This window comes from Lithobates pipiens, unplaced genomic scaffold, assembly GCF_037356315.1.
Source record: "Lithobates pipiens isolate NorthernLeopardFrog02 unplaced genomic scaffold, aLitPip1_a1.2 Scaffold_18, whole genome shotgun sequence".
Taxonomy (NCBI): Eukaryota; Metazoa; Chordata; class Amphibia; order Anura; family Ranidae; genus Lithobates; species Lithobates pipiens.
This window is the reverse complement of record NW_027507758.1, coordinates 318,241,835-318,269,491: the sequence shown is the minus strand read 5'-3', so window position 1 is coordinate 318,269,491 and position 27,657 is coordinate 318,241,835. Positions and strand designations below refer to the sequence as shown.

Sequence of the window (27,657 nt, the reverse complement as noted above, 5' to 3'; positions counted from 1 at the left end):
AGGTGCTATGGTTTGAGGCAAGTACAATTTGCGTGAGGTTATGCTTTGTTCATTTTTTTTCTTTGAAAGGTTTACAACCACTAACTTTTTCTCTAGACTAGAGACAGGTGCTTACTTCTAAATCCCAACTAGATGAATGAAAAACAATAAAGAAAAACTGAACTGGGAAATTTAGACTTTTAGACACAAACAAGATCCATAAACAAGGGCAGATATGTAAATTTACCAATTTTAGAATAATTAAAAAAACTTTTTTAGAATTGGGTGGAATAAGCAACAGTAGCATTGTAAATGGTTACAAATAAATATTAAGCATATTAAAGGATTTACAGGACTAAGAGATAGTGGGATATTGCTTTCACTTTTATCTGTGAATAGAGCACAGCTAAAGTAAAATTAAATCAAATAATTACTTTATGTCAATGGAAGAACAGAGGCAGCTTTAAAAATTACTCATGTCACCACTGAACAAAAATGATTTTTTTGTAGCTTTTTGATGAAAAATATGTAAGTGCACAGGTTACAATACTCAGGGCAGCAGGGCCGCTTTAAATATTAAATGTGGTGTAAAGAACAATAAAAAAACATGGGACTATAAAATGACTACAAAATAAATTAAAAACCCAAACACTACTAAGTATCATAAATTATGCTTAGGGTATCTGCTCTCCCCAGTCATGCCACTTAAACATTAATCAAGTGTTAGTTGTTGTGCAGACATTCTGGTAAATCATCACTCCTTTTTTCATTCACTGAAAATAATAGAAGAAGTAAAATATAACAATAACAGTATGTATATTGGAAAGCCTTAATAAATTATGTACATAAACAAAAATAAATAAAAAAAGATATACTGAATGGCATCAAACATGATGCCAATGTCAGAAGCTTGCAGAATGACCAGTAAACTGCTAGTGGATTCTAGCAGACATTTTTGTATTGTAACTTTTAATTATTCCCTTTCTCCAAAAGGAACAGATTAATTATGGAAGTCGCTCTTATTAACTCAAAAAGTACCTCATAATACAGAAGATCGGGGGGTAATTTAAACACTATTATATTACAACACAGATACAAGAATGAAAAGAAAAAAAAAGTGTACACAACAATACTGCACATCGAGTGATCATTACACATTATATACTAAAATATTAAAAAAGGTCTCATTTTTATCTTTTTTTCTTTATATATTGATGAATATTTATACATGTATATATTTCAGAAGGGATTTTAAATTTTTGTCCTACAAAAAGAAAAATCTTCTTCTTAGTATTTTTGTTGTAGCTATAACATATACTATTTAATGTCCTTAAAATTTCATCATCCAAAGTGGCAAGTAAGCATTAATTCAACATGGATTCCAAATTTTGATAAACTTAAAAAAAAAAAAAAAAAAAAAAAAAAGGTTCAGTGAATTTGAACCAACACCATCCAGGGCAAATAATCATTATATTAATCTTTTTTTTCTCCACTGGTGTTCAGTAAAACCATTCCTTGGAGGCTCACACAATGGCTAATCTATCTCAAACAATTAATCTATTACAGAAATTATAGTGGGAAACCATATTATAGGGATAACAAAAACTCTTCATTTAAAGAATCACACAGATAGATGTATGAGGTACAAGGTTTTAAAAAAGTGCTCTTTGCTGTCTTGTAGTTCACAACCTGTTTGTCCACAGCCACTTCTGTTGGGGATGCACTTTAAAAAAACACTGTGCTTTGCTCATGTAGGTCAAAGCAAATGGTCTTTTTAAATGCCCCCTCCGCAGCAGAACATAGCTTCGCTTTGTTCCCATGCTACATAAGGAGTGGAGAAAATATCTGATATTATCTTCCCCTCACATGACAGTGCTTATGCTTGGTGATTGGCCCAGTGCTGAGATATAGGGGTGGAGAAAGAATATTCTGACTAGAGCAACTCAGAACTTACACAGGGCAACCTTTTATCACTCCTGAGCAGATTGGTGGGGGGAACAAAAAAAAGTTGAGTATGTGCTGCTGGAGAGTAAAAACAAAAATGCTAGCATGGGTTTGCTGTAAGAAATTTGGCTGCATTTATATTTTTTTTACTGATGTCTAACTAAGAGGAACTGTCACATAAATTACTGAATTTTTGGGCATGCATGTAATACTTTAGAGAATTAAACTGTAGTTAAATCAACTTGCAAACACTTCCTAATGCATGCCACATAAAGAAAAAAATGTCTTGATGGCAAAAGTAAATACAGTATTTATTTTAAACATAAGTATCCTATTTTGTCTAAGCCAATACCATCTAAATGTATTCTTTTGCAATGAGAATACTGTATAAGAGAACAACTTGTTTGTAACCCAATATAAATATAATGTAACATTGCTTATAACAGTATACTTCCCAGGTAGGTGATCTAATATCCTATATCTGGAATGCTTGCTTTGGAGCAACCCAGTGAAAAATATGACTTTTATTCCCCTAAAGTGTTACCTTCATACTTCTGCAACATTTTTCCAACAATATTCCTGTTGGTGGCTAGAACAACATTCTGAGGATGTGATGTACGTAAGGGTAAAAGTACTCAGAGTTATGGTCACACAGCTTAGACTGAATCAGAAGAGCACTTATCCTAGTTACTAATTTCCCAAAAGTTGAAAATTATTAATATTTACCAAAAACTCAAACTTTTCTATGCTTGGGAATGATTCCTTACTGAATCCCACTACCACTTACTAAGTGTCAACAAGTAAAGCTGTTGCAAATGAATGAAATAGAAGGAAGTGGTCTTGTTATTGCTTAGTGTAACAGATGAGTTGCAGTAGGTGCAAATATTGGGGAAAACCATCTTGTATCTATATAATGGGACTTGCAAAGTGTTACCACAGTCTTTACAAAAACTGTTCTAGGTATATGTTTCTATATTAGTAAACATAATTTCAGGCCTGTTGCACTTAATATTATATGGGCAGAGTGGTAAGATGCAACTGTACATCTACATTCCCTGCACTTGATACAGTTAACTAAGGAAACCTTTTAAGGGTATTGACCATTTAATGTGAAAATTGGTCTCCCTTATTGTTTGTCTTAAGAGCTGTACTGCATTGTCCCACAGCCAACATCTAGGTTTAAATTGTGTATTTGAAGTACAAGCACATTTGTGATGTTGGAAGGCTTACAATAAAGTAATTTTTAGGTGACTCACTGAAGTGGGGAATTACATGGCTGCCAGGGTTGACAAACGTTTAGCCCCTGTACACATGGTCGGAGATTTTGCCAACCAAATCCGTCGGATTTTGCCCATCGGATTTAGTCCGACGGATTGTGTCCGAAACTGTTGCATACACGCGGTCGGGCCAAGTTGGCGAAAAATCAGATCTTTCAGAACGTGATGACGTAATTTCATTACGATGGGACTACATTCAGGCTAGTAGCCAATAGCTTTGATGTAGGAATTTGATCTGAGCATGCGTGGCACTTGGTCCGATGAAAATGCTCTACACATGATCGGATTAGGTCCGTCCGGGTCAGTTGGTCGGGAAATATTTCCAACATGTTGGAAAATTGGGTCGGACGGAGATTCGGACGGAATCAGTCCGATGCATACCACACACAGTCGGATTATCTGATGACACGGTCCGATAAGACGCATTCCGACAGATTATCCGACCGTGTGTACAAGGGCTTAGTATGCTAGTCGCCTGCCTATTTTGCTGATCCAATGGCTTCAATACTGAATACAGGCTACCTGCATTTTCGGACAGGTTTTCATTAAGAGTAAGGCTTGGTTCACACCTTTGCGTTTTTATCTGTTTTGAAATGCACAGAAACATGTGTCATAAAAATACATTAAATCCAATTAGGTTGTTCACATCTGAGTGCTGTGTTGCGCTGCTTTGGTAAAAATTAGGCATGTCTAATTTTCTGTATATTTTCATGCACTGTGATTTCCAAAAGAATAATGAAAACACACAAAGACACACTATAACAAAAATGGACATGGGCAGATGTAAAGCTGACCTAAAAGTCCTGCCCAAGACACCACAAAGTATAAGCTATTACCTATTTGCAAGTAACCCCCTCCTTTGTATGCTTCAGTTTCTAGCTTAACGTTATTACTGGAGCCTGATGTCTATGACAGGCTAAGCCCCACCAAATGCCAGTCACCTATCTCAGTGCCTAATAGGAGCCCTCTCATTTAACAGGGGAATGTGTTTGTGGGGTTTTGCCCATCCCTCAGTAACCGAATCAAACTTGTTTCATTGCGAGTTTTCTGGTTAAAAAAGATAAGAGCAGGCAACTTTTAGTATCTATTCTTAGAGAGGGCATGACATTTAAAAGGATTGAAATGTTAACTTTAAGATAATTATTTTAAACAAAATTTAACTTTATAAGTAAATACTGGGTTTTGTACATGGCACACAACATATATCAATATGAACAAACTGTCTTGTGAATCTCTGTATCTGTGTTTGAAAAAAAAAAAAAAAAAAAAAGGGGGAGAACAATTTACTTTTCTTTTAAAATTTGGAAATTTCTAAAGTTTGCAGATGAGAAATCCTACACCTATATTCTTATGCATACTAACATTGCTGAATGCCCCTTAGCAGCAAGGTAGACTCGGTCCTCTTAAAATTTCATCCCATCTGGTTAGTTCACCAAGTGTCCACATTGAACATGCAAGTTTCTTATAATAAAAATAGCACTGGGGGCGGTTCACACCTGAATTGCACAGGAACGTTTCCCGCGTTCCTATGCTATTCCTGTGTGACTCAGTGAGGTGTCATTTTCATTAATTTCAATGGGCTGAAATCGCACTGGATCGTGCTACTTTTAAAAATCACATTGCATCGGATTGTGTGGCACTGCGGCACCATGCAATCAGGCAAATGCATGGTGTTTGTGATCTACATTTGGGGTGTCATTAGGATTATACTGACACCCGCAATAGATTGCACATCCAATGTGTTTTGAATACGGTGTTGGAAATGCGCACGGAATACATTCCAGTGTGAAAGCGCCCTGACTCCGATGGAGGAGTTTTCCTGCTGTAGAGAAGTTTAGGCATTTAACATACATTGGAAAGCCAAACACTGAACCCTGCTTCTTACTTTTTTTTAAACTTTTTTTTTAACCGTTATATGAATCAATAACACTTTATAGATTCTGTGGGCGACTAATGTGGCATTGAATCAAAAACAAAAGATATAATATATTGCAGCTTACCAATCTTTAAATGTGGTGGCTGCATTAGCTTTCTATGGTGAGGCTTCACCTTTATTTTTACCCAGTGATCTGGCCAGGCCTAGGGTGTCTCCACTTTGGATGACGGAGCAATGGAGATGCCTATGGACAGCGGTCTTACCAATTTGATAAGATTGTAGTATTGGATGCACAACCAGATTTAGATGTACGCAAAATTAAATTAAAGGAGAACTGCAGCTAACACTTTTTAAGCAATTACAGCAACTTTTTTTTAAATAAAGGTTTTACAATAAATGAATACAAACTGATCATTATATACACAGCAGAACTAAATCCTCCTTTATAGTCAAGCAAGCTGCCTCTGTTTGATCTGCAGTTGCCATGATGCTGCACATGTGATCAGTTTTGACACCAGCTATTTGAAGGCTTGACAGTTTGTTTGAGAGCACAAGTACTTGTGATATTCATCATTGCCTTGAATGTAATGGTTTTGGGAAACAACTAAATTGAAGGGTTTAGTTCCACTTTAAACGGTTTGTCTCAACCCTCAAAGTGCCACCGGACAGCTTGGACTGTTAAAGCAACTTAAAAAATAACAGACTTACAGGTCAAATTAGCAGGTGAAAATAAAAGAGCTAAGCCTAAAGCAAAAACAAAAAAACCAATGCAGCCACCATATTTAATATTTGGTAACAAACCTGTTGAAATAACAAAACTCTTAATTTAAGACATGAATCACGTTAATTGATCACTGATTAGTTTTCATAGCACAAAGAGTTCTTGACCAGTTTACAGAATAGTGCTAAACGTTGCCATGTTTTAACAGAAAGAGTCAACCTTCAAATTAAGTAACCTACATGAATCCTTCTACTACCCATGCTGCCTTACACACAGTTGTCTGGAATGGGATGTTGGATGCGAACAAAAATTGCAGTATTGACTGTACATAGGCAGGAATCCCAAGAATGAATCCAGTGGTTTTTAGGACCTATGTTTTACATGCCACTGTTTTATGTTCACAGGACAGCAGTTTCATAACCAGGCCAAGCAAGAGTTATAAATTACCAAGGTTAATCAACTGAGCAAGTGCTCAAAGACCGCAGTAAAAAAGCATCAACATGGGACCTTCGATGTGTACTGCAGAATTATCAATACATTAAATTATACATTTGAGCTGCCTAGCATTGCATTTGCATAGCAACATTTTTTCAAACAGTCAATTCTAACTTTTCCAAGTTTTCGTCTCTTTATCAGATAACAGCAATTGAGCATAGGCTCCCATATTATATATATTGGGACTACAGCAATCAATTTAATTAGGAGAAAAACCCGGGAAGGACAGGGCAAGCAGTTTTTAGATGCAAGGAGTTTCTTACTAAAACCTAACAAATCAATGGTTAAAAACATACGATGTGTTAAAAAATGAGTTCTAGACTTCCTGCACATTTTACATGAGGTAACTGATTTTCATTGGTTTTAATGGACTGCAGCATAACTCCCTTTGTCAGCAATCACACTCTTGTCTTCTACCACGGGCTTCTTCCTAGGAACACACCGACGGTGATCAAGAGATGCCATAAAGCACAGTTCATTTTAGAACAATTATTAAGTAGCCAAAATTAGGGATAAATCAGGCTTCAATTTTACACTATATGGTAAATTCAGTATTTGGCAAGAAAACGTTCCTACATCCTAATATCCTGAGTATTTCTTTCATTTTTTAGTTTTCTTTGTTATACAAACAAGTAATGCATATGTAGTCATGTTAAATTTACACACAACAGCAAAACTCAGTGCATGTGTCAAGAAGAACAGAGTCTCGATAAGAAAACAAATTGCCTACCTAAAAGAGACTGGCGCCATGCTATGTTAAAGACATATGCAAATAAGAAAACTATAGAGAAATTTAGATACTTGCCTTTAAATAGTCAGAAAATAGACAACAGGATAGGAAAAAAACAAAAAAACAAACAAAAAAAAAAAAAAGCAGTCTGTGGCATTGAGGACATAGAAAAGGAATGTGTACAATAGAGAGAAGATCATTTCCAGTTTTAGGGTGTGAAAATTGAGGGATGTGTGGACTTTTTGCATATGGATATAGAACCTATGTACAGTTTACCTATAAAACCTTGATTAGCAGTTTTTAATGAAAACAAATGAACATTCTGTTGAAATTCCTGAGATAGGTTTTTGTGACATGGGTCACTGAGAAGAAAAGCTGCTGTTGGGTCCTCACGGGTGTTTAGTCTATCCCTGTTAAGATCTGAAGTTAGAATACATTAACAAGTAAAGGAGAACACAAAGAGGACAGTGTAGCCACTGTAGATTTCCTTGCCTGAGCAAGGTATAGCACCATCGTGAAGGGATCTCCTGCTTTCAGAGAGGAGGGAAATACTTATAAAACAGTATTGCTGCTAAGACTGCTGTAGTGTGCACCAACAATGTTTTATGGAGGCAGTGGCAGCCAATGGCTGACTGGTGACTTCTGCTTGGCCATAGAGCAATATCGTGTATCACCACTAGGAGAAATCTTTTCTTGGCTGTTCATCTGTCGTACATTTCTCGGTCATTTCTTGACAGAAGTCCACCGTTACTGCTTGGCTGTTCTGTTCCAAACATGTCCCCCTCTCTGAGTAAGTACCATGGTCTGATCCCTCCAGTCCTCTTCTTGCTATACAATTTTCAGGTATACTGTTAGAGTGGCTGCCAAGTTGTATTGGGCCTTGATTGTTGCAGCACTGCATGTTATCTCCTGCTTCCTGAGCGGTGACAAGACTTGGCTCTCCTCTTGCTGGTAAAGGGTTGAATGCAGCAGCTGTGGGTAAATCCATAGGTCGTAAGACAGGACAGTACCTGTGGAGGGCTTGGATCTCCTCAGGACTCTGGATATCTCTACATACTTCCTGGGAAAGGCAAGAGAAGTTGTCCAGTAACTCTCCCATGCAAGCCTTCAGCTGGTTCCTTTCTGTTAAAAGCTTTTCCTTTTCACATACCTAAAAGGACAAGGTATGATATCATTATCATTAAACGGAAGACAGCCATACAAATCTTAAAAAAGCTCTTTTCATACAACAGTGTAAGTTGATGCAGGTCTAGTGATATGTTGGGGTTGGTTTACTAAAACTGGAGAGTGCAAAATCTGGTGCAGCTCTGCATAGAAACCAATCAGCTTACAGTTTTGTTTTTCCCAAAGCTTAACTGAACAAGCAGACGTTAGAAGCTGATTGGCTACCATGAACAGCTGCACCAGATATTGCGTTCTATTTTAGTAAATCAACTCCACTGTCTCATTCAATAAATGGTTAATGATTTTTAAACAAAGACTATAATGGTTCTGGGGTCCATTTTATTTTAAACTCCCACTATAGTATTTTGGTAACTGCATATGGTCAATACTTGCTATGGTAGTATAGAAGTGGTGCTTACATCGACCAGCTTTTGTTACTCATATGGTTTAAATCTTTTATTTACAAAAGAAAACAAATGCTGATGTAAGTCCATCCAAACATCTATATCGAACACCACCCTGTTCTACAGAGTAATGAAAATACACACTAAAATACTTACCTACTGGACTGAATTGACTGCCTGTGTTATTGATACCACCATTCTTAGAGAAAGAGGAGGGAGGTGATGTTTACTTTTTTTTTTTATGGTAAATGCAACTGAGAAACATGAATTGTATGGGATCTGCCAACATGTTTCACGGTCATTCCTACTTCTTCAAGGCTTAATCATCCATGTGTACATCACAAAACATCACAAAACATCCAGAATATACAGAATATATACAAACAAGACGTAGTTAGTCAGTTCATATTAGCATACAGTCAAACATATTTCAAGTAAACTGTCCACAAAAAAAAGGAGGAAAAGCAAAAACACCCCGACCATCAAACACGCACAAAAAAAGGGAAAAGACACTTCCCCGCACTGATATGGAGCATATGTAAAAACTTGGTTACCATGTATGGTGTGGGTTATAGTAATGATCGCACCTAATAGGAATAGATAAAGCACACATAAGTAATAGGCCAGCGTTCCCATTGCGCTAGCCATCTAGCCATGTTGACAACACATGAGATGGTCAGACAGCATAAATGCTACTGCTCTAACCTGTATAGAGGGGTGACAGGAACACATAAATTCAAACTCTAGTAGAAGAAAACCCAGCTAGAAGTTTGCATCTAAGTAACAACAGGAATCAGAGTTGATGCATCTATAAACCGCCTCAAAGAGAGAGAGGTACAGATAAGTATACTCCAACTAAGTAAACCATGCACACAATCAGCATTAGGCAAGACAAATGATGCACATCTCACCCCGAAGCAAGGAACATTCCATTGTATGTCTGGTCCATCATGTGTGGGAAAGTCTGCACTAGCACCCAAGACATCAAAAAACGGTCCAACAGAGGATGTGTGTCTTGGTTTCCAGAGAGCCCACTGATCCAGCAAAGCATCTGCCACAGAGACCTGCCCTTAAGGCCATCAAGGGCACCATGGACCTCTCCTTTGTTTTGGGTGAGGGCTGATGCTGGTGCGCTGTGGGCTTTGTCTCCTGGGCTGGGTTGCGTCCCGTTTGTGCATGCCATTTCCCCACCGACCACTGGAGGGGGATGTGCTCCGTTATATTTTGATGTGGTGTTGGACCTGGCTGGCAGCTGGCCATCCCTTGATGGCCATTTCCACCCACCGAGCTCTGACATCACGTTAGCACACCCTTACATCACTTCCGCTTTTAGGGTGGAAGTGAAGGCAAACATGGCACTGGGCCTGACCGCGTGGACACGGTGCCTCATTATGCATTTGTGTTTTTTTTTTACTGGCCAATTGAGAGAGGGGCCCACTCAATTCCCCCATGACCATCCCCCTTTTGGTTGCCTTAAGGGCAAATCTCTGTGGGGGTTGCTTTGCTGGATCAGTGGGCTCTTGGGAGACCCAGACACACATCCTCTGTCTGACCCTTTTTTGATGTCTTGGGTGCTAGTGCAGACTTTCTCACACACCATGGACCGGACATCCAATGGAATGTTCCTTGCTTTGGGGTGAGATGTGCATTGTTTGTGTTGCCTAATGCTGATTATCTGCATGGTTTATTTGGTGGGAGTATACTTCTGTTCCTCTCTCTCTTTAATCTGGTTTATAGGTGTATCAACTTTGACTGATGTTGTTACCTAGATGCAAACTTCTAGCTCAGTTTTCTTCTACTAGAGTTTGAATTTATGTGTTGCTGTCACCCTCTTTACAGGTTAGTGCAGTAGCATTCATGCTGTCTGACCATCTCATGTGTTGTTGTGAACATGGCTAGATGGCTAGCGCAATGGGAACCCTGGCCTTTTTACTTATGTGTGCTTTATCTATTCCCATTAGGTGTGTCCATTACTATAATCCACACCATACACGGTGACCAAGTTTCACATATGCTCCATATCAGTGAGGTGGAGTGTCTTTTTCCCTTGTTTGGTCCCCCCTTAGCCTGAACACATCCAATATTAAAGATACATTTTTGTGATGTGGTGTGTTTTTAAATTTTTTTATTATGTGTGTGTTGGGTGGTAGGGGTGTTTTTGCTTTTTCTCTCTTTTTTTTCTCTTCCATTTGGGGACAGTTTACTGTAAATATATGCTTGACTGTATGCTAATATGAAATGACTAATGTCGTCTTGTTTGTATATATATTAGGTGTTTTGTGATGTACATATGAATGATTAAGTCTTGAAGACGCGGGTAATGACCGTGCAACATGTTGGCAGATCCCATACAATTCATGTGTTTTCGTATTTGATATTTTGTGTAATGTGTTTCCAACACACTTTTGGGCTTTATTTGCCCTCTTTGCCTGTGTTTTATGAATAATATATGTATTAATAAATAAACTTTTTAAATTTTTCAAATAATGACTGATGTATATATATGTTTTACCTGAACCCCGGGGATTACCATTTAAAAGCCCTTTTTCTACAATACTAGGGCTGTAGACTAGCTTGGTGTGGTTCTTCACTAACAGGGTTGTGAAAGGTGTCAACATTTAAGCAGTTACAGCAGCATGGTTTGTCAATGCTGCAGTTATTTCTCTGAAGAAGAAAAAGTGTTGCCACTGTATCAAACAAAGTGCCTACCCAGTGGATTTACTAACAGGAATAACAGAGGCACATTCTTACTGATTTGAGCAGCCTACTTCACATATGTAAAATTATAGGTTACCCATAGTTCTACGTTATGTTTAATCGAATAAACATGTCAAAAGGTCTAAAGCTTCTAGAATTTCTGACTGGAAAAACAAAAATACTTATTCTTAAAAAAGATAAAAAAAAAGCCCATTTATAATTCACTTTGCTGAATTGACCAAAACAAAACTAATTCTAATATGTTGCTATGGGTAGTGCACTTATGTAATAATAACTTTTTGAATAAGACAAAACCATTTGTGAACAGAAGTCCTACCACCATAGCCATACAAACAGAAAGGGCTTACCCATTAACACAATAAAGAAACTGCCATGGCACAAGACATATGTAAAAGTTCTGTTTTGAAAACACTGATTTTAAATCAGAAAGTTCAATACAGTTGGTCATCATATCCTCTTTTTATTTGATATTACTTGATCACTTGCTCTCCAGTCTCCAATCAGTCAGTCTACAAGGCATTAAATTGATCAAAAGCAAACACAACTGTAAATAAAAAGTCTGTTAGAATTCCTATGTATCTCACTTTACAATAAACAGCTGTGTTTTGATGTAAGATAAAAATCGCATCGTTTTTGAGTGACGTTGGGACATATGATCAGTGAAAAGAAAGAGCTAAGTAAGGCAAGGGATTAACAACGCACCTCATCCCAATTGTAACAGATAGGGAGGAACGGAAGGAGAAGGACGGGACTGTTACGGTGCTATTAGCTACTAGCTACTAGCACCGTAACAGTCCCGTCCTTCTCCTTCCGTTCCTCCCTACATATGATCAGTGTTTCTCTTTTAAAATAAGATTACTGACAAACCATTAGGCACATTGTATGTTAGTGCATGTGTGTTAATGTTCGATATGTCGGTCATTACCATGCATTTCAGTAAGGCAGCCCATTCAAGAGGGCTGCCTAATGTATTAAAAAAAATGCGTGAACTAATGTTTGCAAATCATTGCACCACAACGCATGCGTATAACAAAAGTTTTTGTGTGTTGTTGCAGTGAAATGGTGTTTAACCCTGGTCCACACACTAAAAAACCGAGGGGCTTGTGAGGAGGTCTCTTTACTAACTATTTGATGTTAGTACATCGATCTCCCCACTGTGCTATATGTGTTCTGACAGAGGGACTGCCCCCCCCCCACCAGAACACACTGGTCATCGTTCGAGCGCTGATCGGATGCCGATCCACTACTGGTTTTCCAGCATGCTTGTTAGACAGAAGCTGGTCGTGAGATTGGCGTCAGTCAAACAAGGACCTGTACACATGGGCCAAATGTCATCAGGTTTCTACTGTACTGGCTGATTTTGGCTGATAATCGGGCTGTGCATACGGGGCTTTAATCTTTATAAATGAGATGCCTGAAGAAATATGCAACAGAATTTCATTAAGATGTTACCATCTGTGGGTGCAGAAGTACACAATAAAAAACAAACCTGTGTAAATCCAACAGGCAGAAGTTGAAAAGGCCAGGCAATCATCAGGATCTACACAGACACCTGATCTGAAAGCCTTGCCTCTAGGAACTTCTGTGACCCATATCCAACATCTCTCTTTCCTTGAGTTTAAGATGTACGCGCACTTCTTAGACGCTCAGATTTCATGGATAAAGATTGTAAAGAAGACTAGCCCGACACTGAAGATTCTTTCTCCGTTGCAGCACATTTTATTGTCGATTATATTTACCATATCTTGCCAATGTGGTGCATTTCATCCCAGTATCAAGTGACTACTCACCAACTTATGTATTTCACATTCTAAGTTTTGAATACAGTCGAGTTTCCTTTTCCGGCAGCGCTGGGCAGCTATCCTGTTTTTACTTCTACGTCGAACATCGTGAATAAATTCCAACTGTTCTGAGGTCAGCTTGTGCATTTTTATCATCATTTGGAAATCATTGCGTGGAAGATCTGTGATTTGATCAATTGGAAAGGGCAATTTAACCTGCAAGACAGAAGAAGCATGATTAGCAGATAACTGGTATTCATACATTGGGGGAGATTTACTAAAACTGGAGCACTCAGAATCTGGTGTCCTGTTTAACTTTGGCAATAAAACCTTGAAACTTATTGGTTTCTATGCAGAAGTGAGCCCGATTTTGCTCTCTCCAACTTAAACCCCACTGTGTCCTTGTCTCATTCGTAAGAGCAAAATTTGTATTACTTGACTGCAAACACAGATCTACAGTCGTAGCCAAACACCACAGGGTCCTAGTTAAAACTTTATTTTGAGGCATTCTCATATCTTATACAATCAACTATGCCTCTACCATTTAGCTCTATTTACTATATTTTTGTACAATTTTGCACAATAGAGAAACAGAGATGTGGAGGAAAACACCACAAAAAAATATAAGCACACACTAGGTAAAATGAATGAAGGACTCATAACAGTTGTTCCTTAAAACTCTTGTGCTCAAAAACATTTGTTTTGTTTTACTCCTTCTGTAAGCAGTGCTGTTACTAACACAACATTCCAAGTGACTTCATGGGGTCTGGAAAAACCCAGTTGGCTAGTCTGTGCTGTTCATTTAGAAGGTTTGAATTTTCTTTCTCAGTCACTTTACCCAAAGTCTTCATCCTCACGTTTAAGATGCCTCAGAAAAATCGACGCAGGCCTGCAAAGGGTGGGTTTTGAGGAACAAGGGAAAAGTCTATCCTGCAATAAAGAATTAGAACATCTTGTACTGAAACCCAAGAACAGGGCAAACAAAGGGGACCAAAAAGGGGGGGTACTATCCTATAATAAAAATAAGTTTACACAAGATGTTCAGATCGCCCTCAAGAAAGGCCAGGGTTGTTGTGAAGAGGTCCTTGTCCTCATCAATATGGTGATGAGGACATGTTGAAGGCATGCGGCCTGGTACCTTTCAGGGTGGGGGGGAGTGCTTGTTCATCCTCACCCCCTTTCCTGACCTGCCGGGCTGTGTGCACAGATAAGGGTCTGGTATGGTTAAAATTCATACCAGACCGAAGGGCCTGGTATGCTCTTTGAGGGGGAACCCATGCTGTTTTTTTTTTCAATTTGGCATGGATTTCTCCTTCAAGATCATCAGAGCACAAGTCGCATGCCAAAGTTGGATCAGTTAAGAAGGCGATCCGAATTTGATCCGACTTCAGTGATATTCAATGGGCTGAAGTAGGATCAAAGTCGGACCAAAGTAGTGCAGGGACTACTTTGAACTCGGCATGACTTGAAGTCGGCCTAATATGAATGGTTGTCATTAGAAATCATGGGGAACAACTTGTCATGTGACTTTGCAGTCCCAAGACGCAGGACAAGTGGTACAAGTGTGAAAGGGGCCTTAACCACTTGCTGCCTGCCCTATAGCAAAATGACGGCGGCAAAGTGGTTTCAAAATCCTGACTGGGTGTCATATGACGTCCTCAGGATTTTGGGGCACGCATCACAGCGATCGCTGTTGCGGGGTGTCAGTCTGACACACCGCAACTCTGATCTAGGTAAAGAGTCTCCGACGGAGACTCTTTACCACCTGATCAGCCGTGTCCAATCACGGCTGATCACAGTGTAAATAGGAAGAGCCGTGATTGGCTTTTCCTCACTCGCGTTCGGCTGCTCCTCTGACAGGGGGGTCTGTGCTGATCGATTATCAGCACAGCCCCCCCCCCCCCCCGAGGATGCCCACACTGGACCACCAGGGATGCCACCAGACCACCAGGGATGCCCAGCATCAGGTATGCCAGTCAGTGCCCGCAATGGATGCCAATCAGTGCCCACAATGGGCATCACTGATTGGCATGTATTATTGTTTGGCACTGATTGGCATCCATCAGTACAATATAATACAATGCCGCCTATCAGTGCCCATCCGTGCCACCTATCAGTGCCCATCCATGCTCATCTGTGCCGCCTATCCATGCCCACCTGTGCCGCCTATCCATGCCAATCCGTGCTGCCTATCCATGCCAATCTGTACCAGCTATCAGTGCCCATCCATGTCAATCATCAGTGCCACCTATCAGTGCCACCTATCAGTGCCACATATCAGTGCCACATATCAGTGCCCATCAATGCCACCTCATCAGTGCCACTTCATTGGTGCCACCACATCGGTGCCCATCAGTGCTGCCTTATCAGTGCCCGTCAGTGCAGCCCCATCAGTGAAGGAGAAAACTTACTTATTTACAAAGTTTTGAAACTGAAACAAAAAAATTTTTTTCCAAAATTTTCGGTCTTTTTTTATTTGTTTAGCAAAAAATAAAAACCGTAGAGGTGATCAAATACAACCAAAAGAAAGCTCCATTTGTGGGAGGGAAAAAATGATAAAAATTTCATTTGGGTACAGTGTAGCATGACCACGCAATTGTCATTCAAAGTGCGACAGCGCTGAAAGCTCAAAATTGATCTGGGCAGGAAGGTGTTTAAGTGCCCAGTATTGAAGTGGTTAAACTGGCAGTACACTAATTGAAATTTCATTTAAAATGTTGAGCTGTCAAAACATTCATTCGATTTTCTGATTGTTAGAGGGATCATATGGAAGTTTATTTTTGACTGCAACAATGGAAATATTCGAAGGAGCACGATGGAACATGTCTAACAGTGTATGTTGTTTTCATTTGGTAAAGTCTATTTTTACAAAATGGAAAATTTAGTACTACTGCTTATTCTGCTAGAAAGAATTATTTTAAAACTACAAAAAGAAAAAAATTTGAATTGACAAAATATACTCGTGTAGTACCTACATATTACCACTAGAAAGCACTAATTGCTTATGCTAAGGAAAAGCAAATGTAATGTACCCAGGAACTATATAAATTAATAGCATGGATTTTTTTACTGAAATCCGGACATTAGATCGTATTAGCAAACGAATAAATGACAGAATTTATCAAATGATTATCCAATTAAATAAATATTGGTGCAGCCATAGACAAGTTAGTTTATTTTTCTCAATCTCTTGGTGCAGCCTTTAGCCCCCGTTCACATTGACTGTGGGCTTTGAAATCATACAATTTTATAGCCACAACTCAGCGTGCCTTTGAAGATATCTGTGCGGCTTCATACACAGATGTATATTCAAGTCGCACCCAAAATCACCAAAAGTAGTGCATGTATTACTTTTTCAAATCGGTGCAGAACCGCAGTCGGTGTCACACCAATTTGAACAGTGCGATTGCCGGCCATAGAATGTGACTTGTCATGCGATTTGACCTGTTAAATCACATGACAAGAACAACAGAGACATGTTATGTCATTCATCACAACCTTATCAACAGTACACTATCCTTTACATTTGCAAATTTGATGATATTATTTTGAAGACTGGCAGGAGTCTAAAGTTAGCAACACACCAGTAGAACTTTACAATCTTTAGTTTTAAGAACATTTGTTTGATTTTCTAATATGTTACTAGGGTCAATTCAAAGTTCCTTTGATGGATGGAAATTTTTTCCCGAACGAAAAACTAATTTCTAACACTGTATGTGTTATTTTGTTTGGGAAAGTCCATTAATTCCAAAATTGAATAAAACAAGCAAATAGTACTTTCATACAACATTCAGCAAGTTACTGAATATGCTGAAAATTTTCATACAAACTTTTGTACAAAATTCTAATACTGTATTGCCAGCTTAAAGCAGTAGTAAACGGCGGCATTTAAAAAAGAAAAAAAAATCCCCTGCAAGGCAATAGCATAATGTGCTAGTATGCATCACATTCTAGCACATTAAGAAAGACTTACCTTAGAACAAAGCCCTCCAGCAGTGCATTGCCATTGCCGACAGGGCTTTCATTTTCCCCTGGTCTTCCTTTCTGGGTCACTGGCTCTGGTCCTTTGAATGGCTGACCCGCGATGATGTCACTCCCGTGCATGAGCACAGGAGTCACAGTTTATGGCACAGATCTCTAAAGTGAAGGCACAGTATGCCGTCTCTTCAGAGCGAATGTGCCCATGAAGTCACCGACTGCATCCATTGTGAATATCTCTTAAACACTGCAAGTTTAGGAGATATTCACTGTACCTACAAGTAAACCTTACTACAGACTTACCTGTAGGTACAAGGAAAAATAAATACCACTTTAAGATAGGTGTCTATTGGCCTGTCCATCAAACAAGGCTAAGCTAGTGGGCAGGTCAGACCAGCAGTCAGAGACTCCTACACTTCAGCAGAAACTATAGAGGGGAATTTAAAAAAAAAAAAAAAAAACAGGGGCCAAGGATAGAGTAGCATAGCGGTCACTAATCTGAAAAGAAGATAAAGAAAAATACTGTATACCTCTGGTATGCAGGAGTCAAGTAGGATTTATTTTTGTTGCTGCATGACAGCATTGAACTACATAAAGCAAACCTAGAAATTAAAGAATTTTGATAACTCCGTATCAAAGGCTGTGGTCTCTCCAATCTCAGGCTGACTTTTTTTTTTTATTGCTGTACACTGCTCTAGATTATAAAAATTTATTTGAGCACTTTTAAATAAATGCAAACAGGCTATTTCTGGAAAACAATGCAGTGGTACTAAACTATGAAGGTTTAAAGAGGGAGTAAACCCGCTGACTTTTTTTTTTTTTTTACACCTGCAAGGGAAAAGGCATAATGAGCTAGAACAAGGCGCCGGCATCTCCCTCCGCGTCGAGGGAGCCGACATGTTCTCTCGGCTGTCTTTCGGGTATCGTGGCTCCAGCGCAGTGAGTGGCCGGAGCCGCGATGTCGTCACTCCGCGTGCACGTGGGAGTTTTCTTACCGGCAAGGTCCGGGGTCTGCCGGACTTTCAGCTGGGAATCCCCTGTGCGCATGCGCCGCTGAAGTCAGCGGCTCATTGCGAGGGGAATATCTCCTAAACCAAATTGCCTTATTATAGGCTTACCTGTAGGTTAAAGTACACAATGTAACTATACAACCGCTTTAAGAGCTTTAGCCATCAACTGCTTACTCTTTTGCCTATGTTTCTGTTTGAACAAATTAGAACCAATTGAAACTTACATTGATGGATAGAAATAAGCAGGTTGAAAAGGTAGGTATAAGCCCAGGTTTGATAATTCTTAACCACTTGGGCAAGTTTGACATTTTTCACATACATGTTAAAGTTTTTGCTAGAAAATTACTTAGAACCCCAAAACATTATATTTTTCCTGAAAGCAGAGACCTTGTAGAATAAAAAGGCTGTGGTTACAATTTTTTTATGCCACGCGTTATTTGCGCAGCCAATTTTTTTAAATGCACATTTTCAGGAAAAACATTGGCTTACATACACCTAAATGTATTATTTTGTCAAATACTGAACCATTCAATCTTCACTGGACGACAGTGCAAATAGGCTGCAGGAGATCAGAAGCACTGAGATGCAACAATGGAGGAAAGAAAAGTGACAAATATTAAACAAATAATATTGAAAGTAATAGCAATTTTTATGGTGCTTTAGCAAACTAAATGTCAGTCAGTTAGGCATCTTACAAACTAACTTATCTTTTGTTCAACCCAGCGGGAACTCAGGAAGACCTCACTGTACTACCCTGTTTCCCCGAAAATAATACCTAGCGTGAGTGTCGGTGATGGCTGCAATATAAGCCCTACCCCCTAAATAAGCCCTACCATGTTTCCCCGAAAATAAGCCCTACTCTGAAAATAAGACCTATAAAGACTTTAAGTAGGGCTTATTTGGGGGGTAGGGCTTATATTGCAGCCATAACCGACAATCACGCTAGGTCTTATTTTCGGGGAAACAGGGTAACTATGCAATGATAGTACAGCAATCTTCCCACTGAACTATTCTGTTCTGAGAGGGAGACTATACTGAATTTTTCTAATTTCAAATTTTAATTGACTTCCAAGATTCACCCCCCACTATCAGTGAATGTGGTGAAATCCATAACTGTACAATCAATTTTCTAGCAAAAAACATTTTTCTATTAAGCTCAGGTTAACTTGGTTTTCCAGAACCTCTGCATTCCCAAGAAACAAATATATGGAAAATATATGAAATATATGAAAATATATATATGAAAATATATGAAACATTGGTTTTAAAACCAACATTAATATGATGAACATCTTTCCAATATCTCACGGCATCTCCAAATATTAGGCAGGCCATCAGTACCGATGGGTGCATTAGGGATGTGTCCTTAAGTTAGAGAACCAAACAATATTTCCCATCTATTACAATGTGTGGGGGCACAGTGCCTCCCCCTCAGTGCAGGTGTGGTGTGGGGAATTCTGACATTGGAATACATTCGTGTCTCACTGACACTTCCCTGCGCTGCTCTGCTGATGGGGAGGGAGTCGAGTACTGACAAAAGAGGCTTTACGTGCTGACTGCGGCAACAGTGACGGGGGTTGCCTACCCTTGGATTAGAGGTTGTTGTTTTGTAAGTGAGACTATGATATTTAGATTATCAACAACTAAGTCATGTTTAAGTGACATAAAAGGAGGGACATATTAAGACAAATAGGGAATGTGAATATTTGGAAACCACTCTATGATTAGGCACCTGAAGGCACAAAACGCATTTATCTGTGCTATACCCTGTTAAGTCATATTTTTATGAATAAAGAAACTGCTTGCTCGATTTCAATGGGCTGCCCTATGTAAAACAAATGTGGCAAAGTAGCTCATGGGACATTTAGGTGTGTTGTGGTTTGCACTTTTTTTACTGCATCACTTGCAGTGTTTGTTGCCCATTTTTTCATGTGGCAAAATGGATCTCTGCATCTGCATTTGGAGTGTCGTTAACAATTAAAGGCACCAAAAGCACAACAAGTTCATATTAGGTGTATAAAGTGGTCATAAATTATACAATCTGATTAGATTCTTCTTTAGATTTACCAAAAGCTATATAGTAGGAGGACACACCTATCTATCCAATCACTCTGTATCTCGTCAGGCAGGCCCTTGCATGACATAGTTAATGGTAGATCTACAGGAGATTGTGCAATCAGATTTATAGTGTATGGTGAGGTTCACAGACTTCCATGGACATACTTCTGTTTTAAATATGATGGATCTTCTCCACATAGGCAGGTATATGATTACTTAGCTCTGCCAAATGAATGATCTACGCAAAAAGGTAGGATGCAAAATGATCGATTGAAAGAGAAAGACACTGGTTGTACATGCAGAAGAAACGGTGCTCACCGATGGAGGCTGAGGTAAATACCTGCTCTAGAATATAGAGAAAGCTTTTTCTTTTCTGCACCAGAAGCACAATATATTAATGGTATATTGGTACAAAAGGAAAGCTGGAATTAAGCAAAAAAAAAGTAAACTCAGGCTTTAAACTTCACACTACTGTACAAAATAAGGTCCGTTGGCATGGACCATATGGTGAGTACATGGATTGAAAACTGGCTACAAAGGCGAGGTCAGAAGGTGGTGATAAATGGGGAGTACTCGGAATGGTCAGGGGTGGGTTGTGGGTTCCCCCAGGGTTCTGAGCTGGGACCAATCCTTTTTAATTTGTTCATAAACCACCTGGGGGATCTCTATCTCTGTATTTGCGGATGATACTAAGCTAAGCGGGGCAATAACTTCTCTGCAGGATGTGTAAACCTTTCAAAAATATTTGAACAAATTAATGGACTGGGCAACTACATGGCAAATGAGGTTCAATGTAGAAAAATTTAAAATGATGCATTTGGGTGGAAAAAATATGAATGCAATCTATACACTGGGGGGAGAACCTCTGGGGGAATCTAGGATGGAAAAGGACCTGGGGGTCCTAATAGATGACAGGCTCAGCAATGGCATGCAATGCCATACTGCTGCTAACAAAGCAAACAGAATATTGGCATGCATTAAAAAAGGGATTAATTCCAGAGATAAAACGATAATTCTCCCGCTGTACAAGACTCTGATCCGGCCGCACCTAGCGTATGCTGTCCAGTTCGGGGCACCAGTCCTCAGGAAGGATGTGCTGGAAATGGAGTGAGTACAAAGAAGGGCAACAAAGCTAATAAAGGGTCTGGAGAATATTAGCTATGAGGAAAAGTTGTGAGCATCGAACTTATTCTCTCTGGAGAAGAGACGCTTGAGAGGGGATATGATTTCAATATACAAATATCGTACTGGTGACACAACAATAGGGATAAAACGTTTTCGCGGAATGGAGTGGCCACTCATTAAATTTAGAAGAAAAGAGGTTTAACCTTAAACTACGTAGAGGGTTCTTTACTGTAAGAGCGACAAGGATGTGGAATTCCCTTCCACAGGCGGTGGTCTCAGCAGGGGGCATCGATAGTTTCAAGAAAATATTAGATATGCACTTGAACGATCGCAACATGCAGGGATATACAATGTAATACTGACCTATAATCGCACACATAGGTTGGACTTGATGGACTTGTGTCTTTTTTTAACCTCACCTACTATGTGACTATGTAACAACGTAGGCTCTTTTTAACCTTGCACCTCATACTTTAAAACGTAGTCATAAGCACTGTGGCTCTCCAAATGCATCAGCAGTTCCTATGCCTGCTTACGCCATACATATGTCCAAAAATCACATTTTGCAAAGTTTCCTGTGGTCACTATGCCTTCCTTTGCATGTCACAGCTGCAAATGATGGGTGAGGACAAAGATGGTACCACTGTCTTAAAATAAAGAAGGGTTGACGCAGACAACAAATCTGGTTTAGGAGATTAACAGGTAATAGTATTTAGAAGTTCTGACATTACAGACTCAAGAAAATATTTTTTTTTAAAGATAATCTCTAGTAACATTTAAACAGTTTGGATCAAGCTGTCCTGATCCAGTTACAAACTCCAGTTACAAAAGTTGGGCTGAGCACTATTCAGCCATTCACAGGAAGCTTTGCATTTTCTGAATTAATATAAAGCTTCATCTGAATGGCTGAGGCAGGGAGGTGTGTGGATGACATCGCAAAATAAATTTTTAGCCAATCAGAGGGTACTTTGCATTCATTCATAGAATACAAAGGTTACTGTGAATGCGTGAACAGTGCTCAGCCAGATTTGATTTTGTTGCATGTGCTGGATGGGAATTTCCTGTCCCAATGCCAGAACACACCTGCTGTATACTGTATGTAGCTGATGCTACATACAGTTTATACAGAGCTCACAGCCACAGCATAAGTTAGCGAAGGAAATAGTTTGGTCCAAATAAACTATTAAAAGTGCACTAGAACATGGAGATTAGCTGTAAACAGAAGTATGTTCTTTCATTTTGTTGCACTAAAAAATTATGTTTTATTTAATTTCTACAAGCCAACTGGGTTAGAGTGCACAATAACAGCAGTGTTTGGCTGCTCTGTATCAGTGTAAGGTCTGGCTGGTGGATGTGTACTTTACTCCCCTTCACACAACCAGTCCAAATCAGACTTTGTACCTCTGTAGTATATGATATCAGCTGAATCAGACACCCAAATAAGCACAGAGAACACTGCACTTTAAACGAGACAACTAACTTTAGACTTGATGATGTGGAGTGTAGCAATGTGCACAGATCATCTAGATTGCTTGGCAGCAATAGTCATATTATATTGCTTAAGGGGAAACCTCTGCTTTTACAAAGAACATACAGTATTTACCTGTAATTGAAATAACAATTGTATAATGTACATCCTATTGTATCTGCATGAGCTTGTTTCGAAATGTAAACACAGGCAGGTAAAAAAGACTCAATTTAATGAAGATCTGTATTCATTACTACACCCTTCAATATTTTTTTTTTCCCCAAAAGCAAACATTGCAATTAGCTACAGTTAACTATGTATAACCCACCCAGAGAAGCAGCTCAAGAAGCCAATCAGTTGTACTAAAGTGCAAGGAACATGCTGATGGGATGACAAAACAAAGGACTAGAGTAATAAGCTCATCAGTCTGCTGCCTCTCCCTGTCTGGTCACAGGCTGGGAAGGGGATCTACCGAACTGCAGCAGACCAATAACAGGTCTGCTGCTCTGCCAGGCAAGACTGTGTAGTGTGGCAAACCTGTGTAACAAACTAGATGATCAGAAACCACACAAGTCTTTAGGAAAATAGTATGTGGATTTAATCTGACTATTTAGCAGTTTGCCTGGAGTTCAGTGTTAAAATAATACTTCTTTTTATCACAATGTCCATAGTTTATCTTACCAGCAATAGGACCCTGGCATATTTTAACCCAAAAATTAATGTCAAGCCAATAAAAATAAAAGTGAGGGGTAATAAACTTCAGTATAATTTGCAGTCAGAGAATAAAGTTGACTATCTGAGGACTGGCATGCTAAACCTCTTTCCTATCCAGATCATTTTTCAGTTTTCAACACAGTCATGCTTTGAATGACTATCACTCAGTCATGTGCACAAAGTAATGGTGGTATTTAACTACTTCAATACCAGACATTTTAACCCCCTTTCTGCCCAGGAAAATTGTCAGCTTTCAGTGCTCTCACACTTTGAATGACACAGTCATGCAACACTATACCCAAATTAAATGCTTATGATTTTTTTGAGAGATAGAGCTTTCTTTTGGTGGCATAAACCACAGTTTTTTTTTTTTTTTTTTTGCTATTTAAGTGAAAAAATACAGAAAATTAAAAAAAAAATCAAATTTTTCTTAGTTTATGTTATAACATTTTGCAAACAAATAATATTTCCTTATAAATTCAGGCTAAAATGTATTCTCCTACATTTCTTTGGTAAAAAATAACCCAAATCACTATATTTTATTTAGTCTATGTAAAGTTATAGAGGCTACAAACTAGGGATCGACCAATTATCGAGAGGCCGATTACTGGGGGACAATATTAGCATTTTCCAAAAAATCGGTATCAGTCACAGACTAGACTGATATTAACTATATTGGTCTCTGCGGGCCACAACCATCTTTTTGGGGCCCAGAAGCCTGCAGACCCAGTGTGCAGAGGCGCACGGCACATGCACACAATGTTATTACACCTCTGCGCACTGGGCCTAACATTCTCCTGACAGGCCCCCCTCGCCTCGACACTCAGACGGACAAGCCAGCCAGCCAGTCAGTGAGCAGCCCACCCACAGCAAGGTACCAGGCGATTGGGGCCAGCCAGGCAGCAGCCACCCACCCACAGCAAGGTGCCAGGCTACTGAGGCCAGCCAGCCAGCAGACACCCACCCACAGCAAGGTGCTAGTCAGCAGACACCCACATCAAGGTGCCAGCCATCCCTCCACCCACAGCAAGGTGCCAGCCAGCAGCCACCCACCCACAGCAGGGTGCCAACCAGCAGCCACACACCCATCCACCCACAGCAAGGTGCAAGTCCAGCCAGCCACCCACAGCAGGGTGCAAGCCAGCAAGCCACCCACAGCAGGGTGCCAGCAAGCAAGCCACCCACAGCAGGGTGCCAGCAAACAAGCCCACCCACAGCAGGGTGCCAGTAAGCAAGCCCACCCACAGCAGGGTGCCAGTCAGCAAGCCCACCCACAAAAGTGTGCCTGCCATTTTTAACCTTATTCTTTCAAATTTCAATGCAGATGGATGCAGAGAGAAAAAGTAAAAGTGTGGTCTGGGACTATTTCTCATGTCAACCATCTCCAGGAAAATCAGCAGTGTGCAACATATGCACAAACAATGTGAGCATGGGATCAAGTGCAAAAAACAAAAATAAGTCAAATCTTTGGCCCAATCTGAGTACACACGGTCGGAGATTTTGCCAACCAAATCCGTCGGATTTTGCCCGTCGGATTTAGTCCGACGGATTGTGTCCGAAACTGTTGCATACACACGGTTGGGCCAAGTTGGCGAAAAATCCGATCTTTCAGAACGTGATGACATAATTTCGTTACGATGGGACTACATTCAGGCTAGTAGCCAATAGCTTTGATGTAGGAATTTGATCTGAGCATGCGTGGCACTTGGTCCGATGAAAATGCTCTACACATGATCGGATTAGGTCCGTCCGGCCCAGTTGGTCGGGAAATATTTCCAACATGTTGGAAAATTGGGTCGGACGGAGATTCGGACGGAATCAGTCCGATGCATACCACACACAGTCGGATTATCTGACGACACGGTCCGATAAGACTCATTCCGACAGATTCTCCGACCGTGTGTACAAGAGCTAAGAGCTCATCATGTTGAATCATATAAGGAAGCACAGAGAAAACAAACTGAAACGCAAAGTGAAATAACACAATCCCACCAAGCAAAAATAAAAGATATGTTTCATAAAAAAGCTAAGTGGCTAAATTCGGATGGAAGATCCCAACAGCTGGACAAAGCAATTACAGAAATTATGGTTAGGGATAACCAGCTATTTACAATGGTGTCTGACTCTGGATTTCAGCGGTTAATGTCCACAGCTGAGCCAAGGTACCCACTGAATAGTGAAAAGTATTACTGAACCAAAATGCTGGGAAAGATTCACCAAAAGGTAGTTGAGAAAGTAAAACCTACGCTGCAACCAGAGAATGCTGGCAACTTACTATAATTCACAACTGACTGCTGGTCAGAACCAACAGAGTCACTAATGAGTCTTGCATGCCACTTTATTGACAGTGGATGGACAAAAAGGCAATTGGTGTTGAATACAAAGGTGATGCAAGGATCCCAAACTGGGGAGTACATTAGAGAAATGTTTCTAGGCATGCTTCAAGAATGGGGAATAAACAAAGACCAAGTGATGCTTGTGCTTCGTGACAGCAGGGCAAACATGGTGAAAAAAATGAGGCTTGCTGAAGTATAAGGCCTCAGTTGCATGGCACACACCCTGCAACTTGCAGTATGTGATGATCTGTCAAGCTAGAGAGCTTTGATAGATATAATTGGCATGCTGAAGAGCTGCACAGGCCATTTCCACCATTAATCCTTGCCAAGCAGCGACTGAGGTGCATACAGGCAGACCCTGGCCTATCCAAAAACAGCCTAATTCAAGCTGTTCCAATACATTGGAATTCAACATTTCACATGCTGCAAAGAATGCTGGAACAGAAGCGAGCTCTTAGCATCTATTCAGGTGAACATGGAGGATATAGTTGTTCTGCTGCTGATCAGTGTGACATTGTAGCCAATGTCATTGAGACCCTCCTGCCCATAAAGGAAGTGACACTAGAGGTGAGTCATTACGACAAAAATGTTGTGCTGGCATGTTTTGTGGATCCTCAGTACAAGAATCATGCTTTCTCTTCTGCTGATGTAATGGCCAAGGCAAAACAATGGCTGTCAGAAGATCAACACGAGCTGCTGGAGGTTCCTGCAGAAAGGTCAAGTTTGAAAGAGCATGTTTCTATTCTGGAAGAACAGAATGCTTCAAAAACAGACAAACGTCAAAAACGAGCAGAAGAGAATTGGGGCCCCATGCGGAGGATTCTTCTGAACATGCATCAATAATCAGCCTGGATGATAAATTTCATCTCTATTTTAAGGAACCGGTAATTGACAGAAGTGGTGATCCTCTTCAGTGGTGGAAAGAAAACGAGGCCGCTATAAAAGACTCTCATGCTAGAAGATACCTCTCTGCTCCGCCTTCATTTGTACCAAGTGAGCGTGTTTTCAGTGAAGTGGCAGCAATATATGAAGAAAATAGAACCCGTTTAACAGGTGAACATGCTGAAATGTTATACTTTCTGCGCAATAATATTGTTCTACTTAACTGGGAGTATTGAAGAAAGTTTAGTGTCAGTGAATCCTGTCCACTGTATAGCTTTTTGCATTACAGTAGCGATTTAAATGTAATCAGTGCAGTGCAATGCAGTTATACTTTTTCTATGTTTTGGGAAGCCATTTCAGAAGTTATTATTTTTCAAGCACTTTATTTTTCCCAGTTGTTTACTTTTAGGCCTTGTTTGTCACAACATGGTGCACTGCAGACAGAGATGTCAGTTTGGAAATCCACAATTTCTCCCATCAGTTTTCATGCAGGTATGGTGTGAAAAACGAGCCCTTAATGTTTAATTTTAATAAATATTTTCAGTTTATACTCAATTTGTGCATAAAATTGTTGTTTTTGAAAAGTTTAAACTGTCAAAATATCGGCACATAATATTGGCTATTGGCAGGAAAGGTGGCTGAAATATCGGTATTGTATTAGCACCAAAAAAACTATATACGTTGATCCCTACTAGAAACTATGGTATATATACAGTACCTCACAAAAGTGAGTACACTCTTCACATTTTTGTAAATATTCTATTATCTCTTTTCATGTGACAACACTGAAGAAATTACACTTTGCTACAATGTAAAGTAGTGAGTGTACAGCTTGTATAACAGTGTAAATTTGCTGTCCTCTCAAAATAACTCAACACACAGCCATTAATGTCTAAACCACTGGGAACAAAAGTGAGTACATCCCTAAGTGAAAATGTCCAATTTGGGCCTAATTAGCCATTTTCCCTCCCCAGTCTCATTAGTGTTACAAGGTCTC

At 39.7% G+C, this 27,657-nt stretch overlaps 1 protein-coding gene across 1 annotated transcript in view; it reads right to left on the bottom strand.

Moving 5' to 3' along the window:
* Positions 1-5,844: 5,844 nt before the first annotated feature.
* Positions 5,845-27,657, bottom strand: part of BACH2 (BACH transcriptional regulator 2) — a 367,124-nt gene continuing 345,311 nt past the window's right edge. The window contains exons 6-7 of the mRNA XM_077487244.1: positions 13,099-13,305; positions 5,845-8,172 (exon numbers count right to left, since the gene is read on the bottom strand). Of these exons, the coding sequence (XP_077343370.1) occupies positions 7,699-8,172; positions 13,099-13,305 (681 nt within the window). The 3' untranslated portion in view covers positions 5,845-7,698. The remainder of the gene's footprint in view (positions 8,173-13,098; positions 13,306-27,657) is intronic.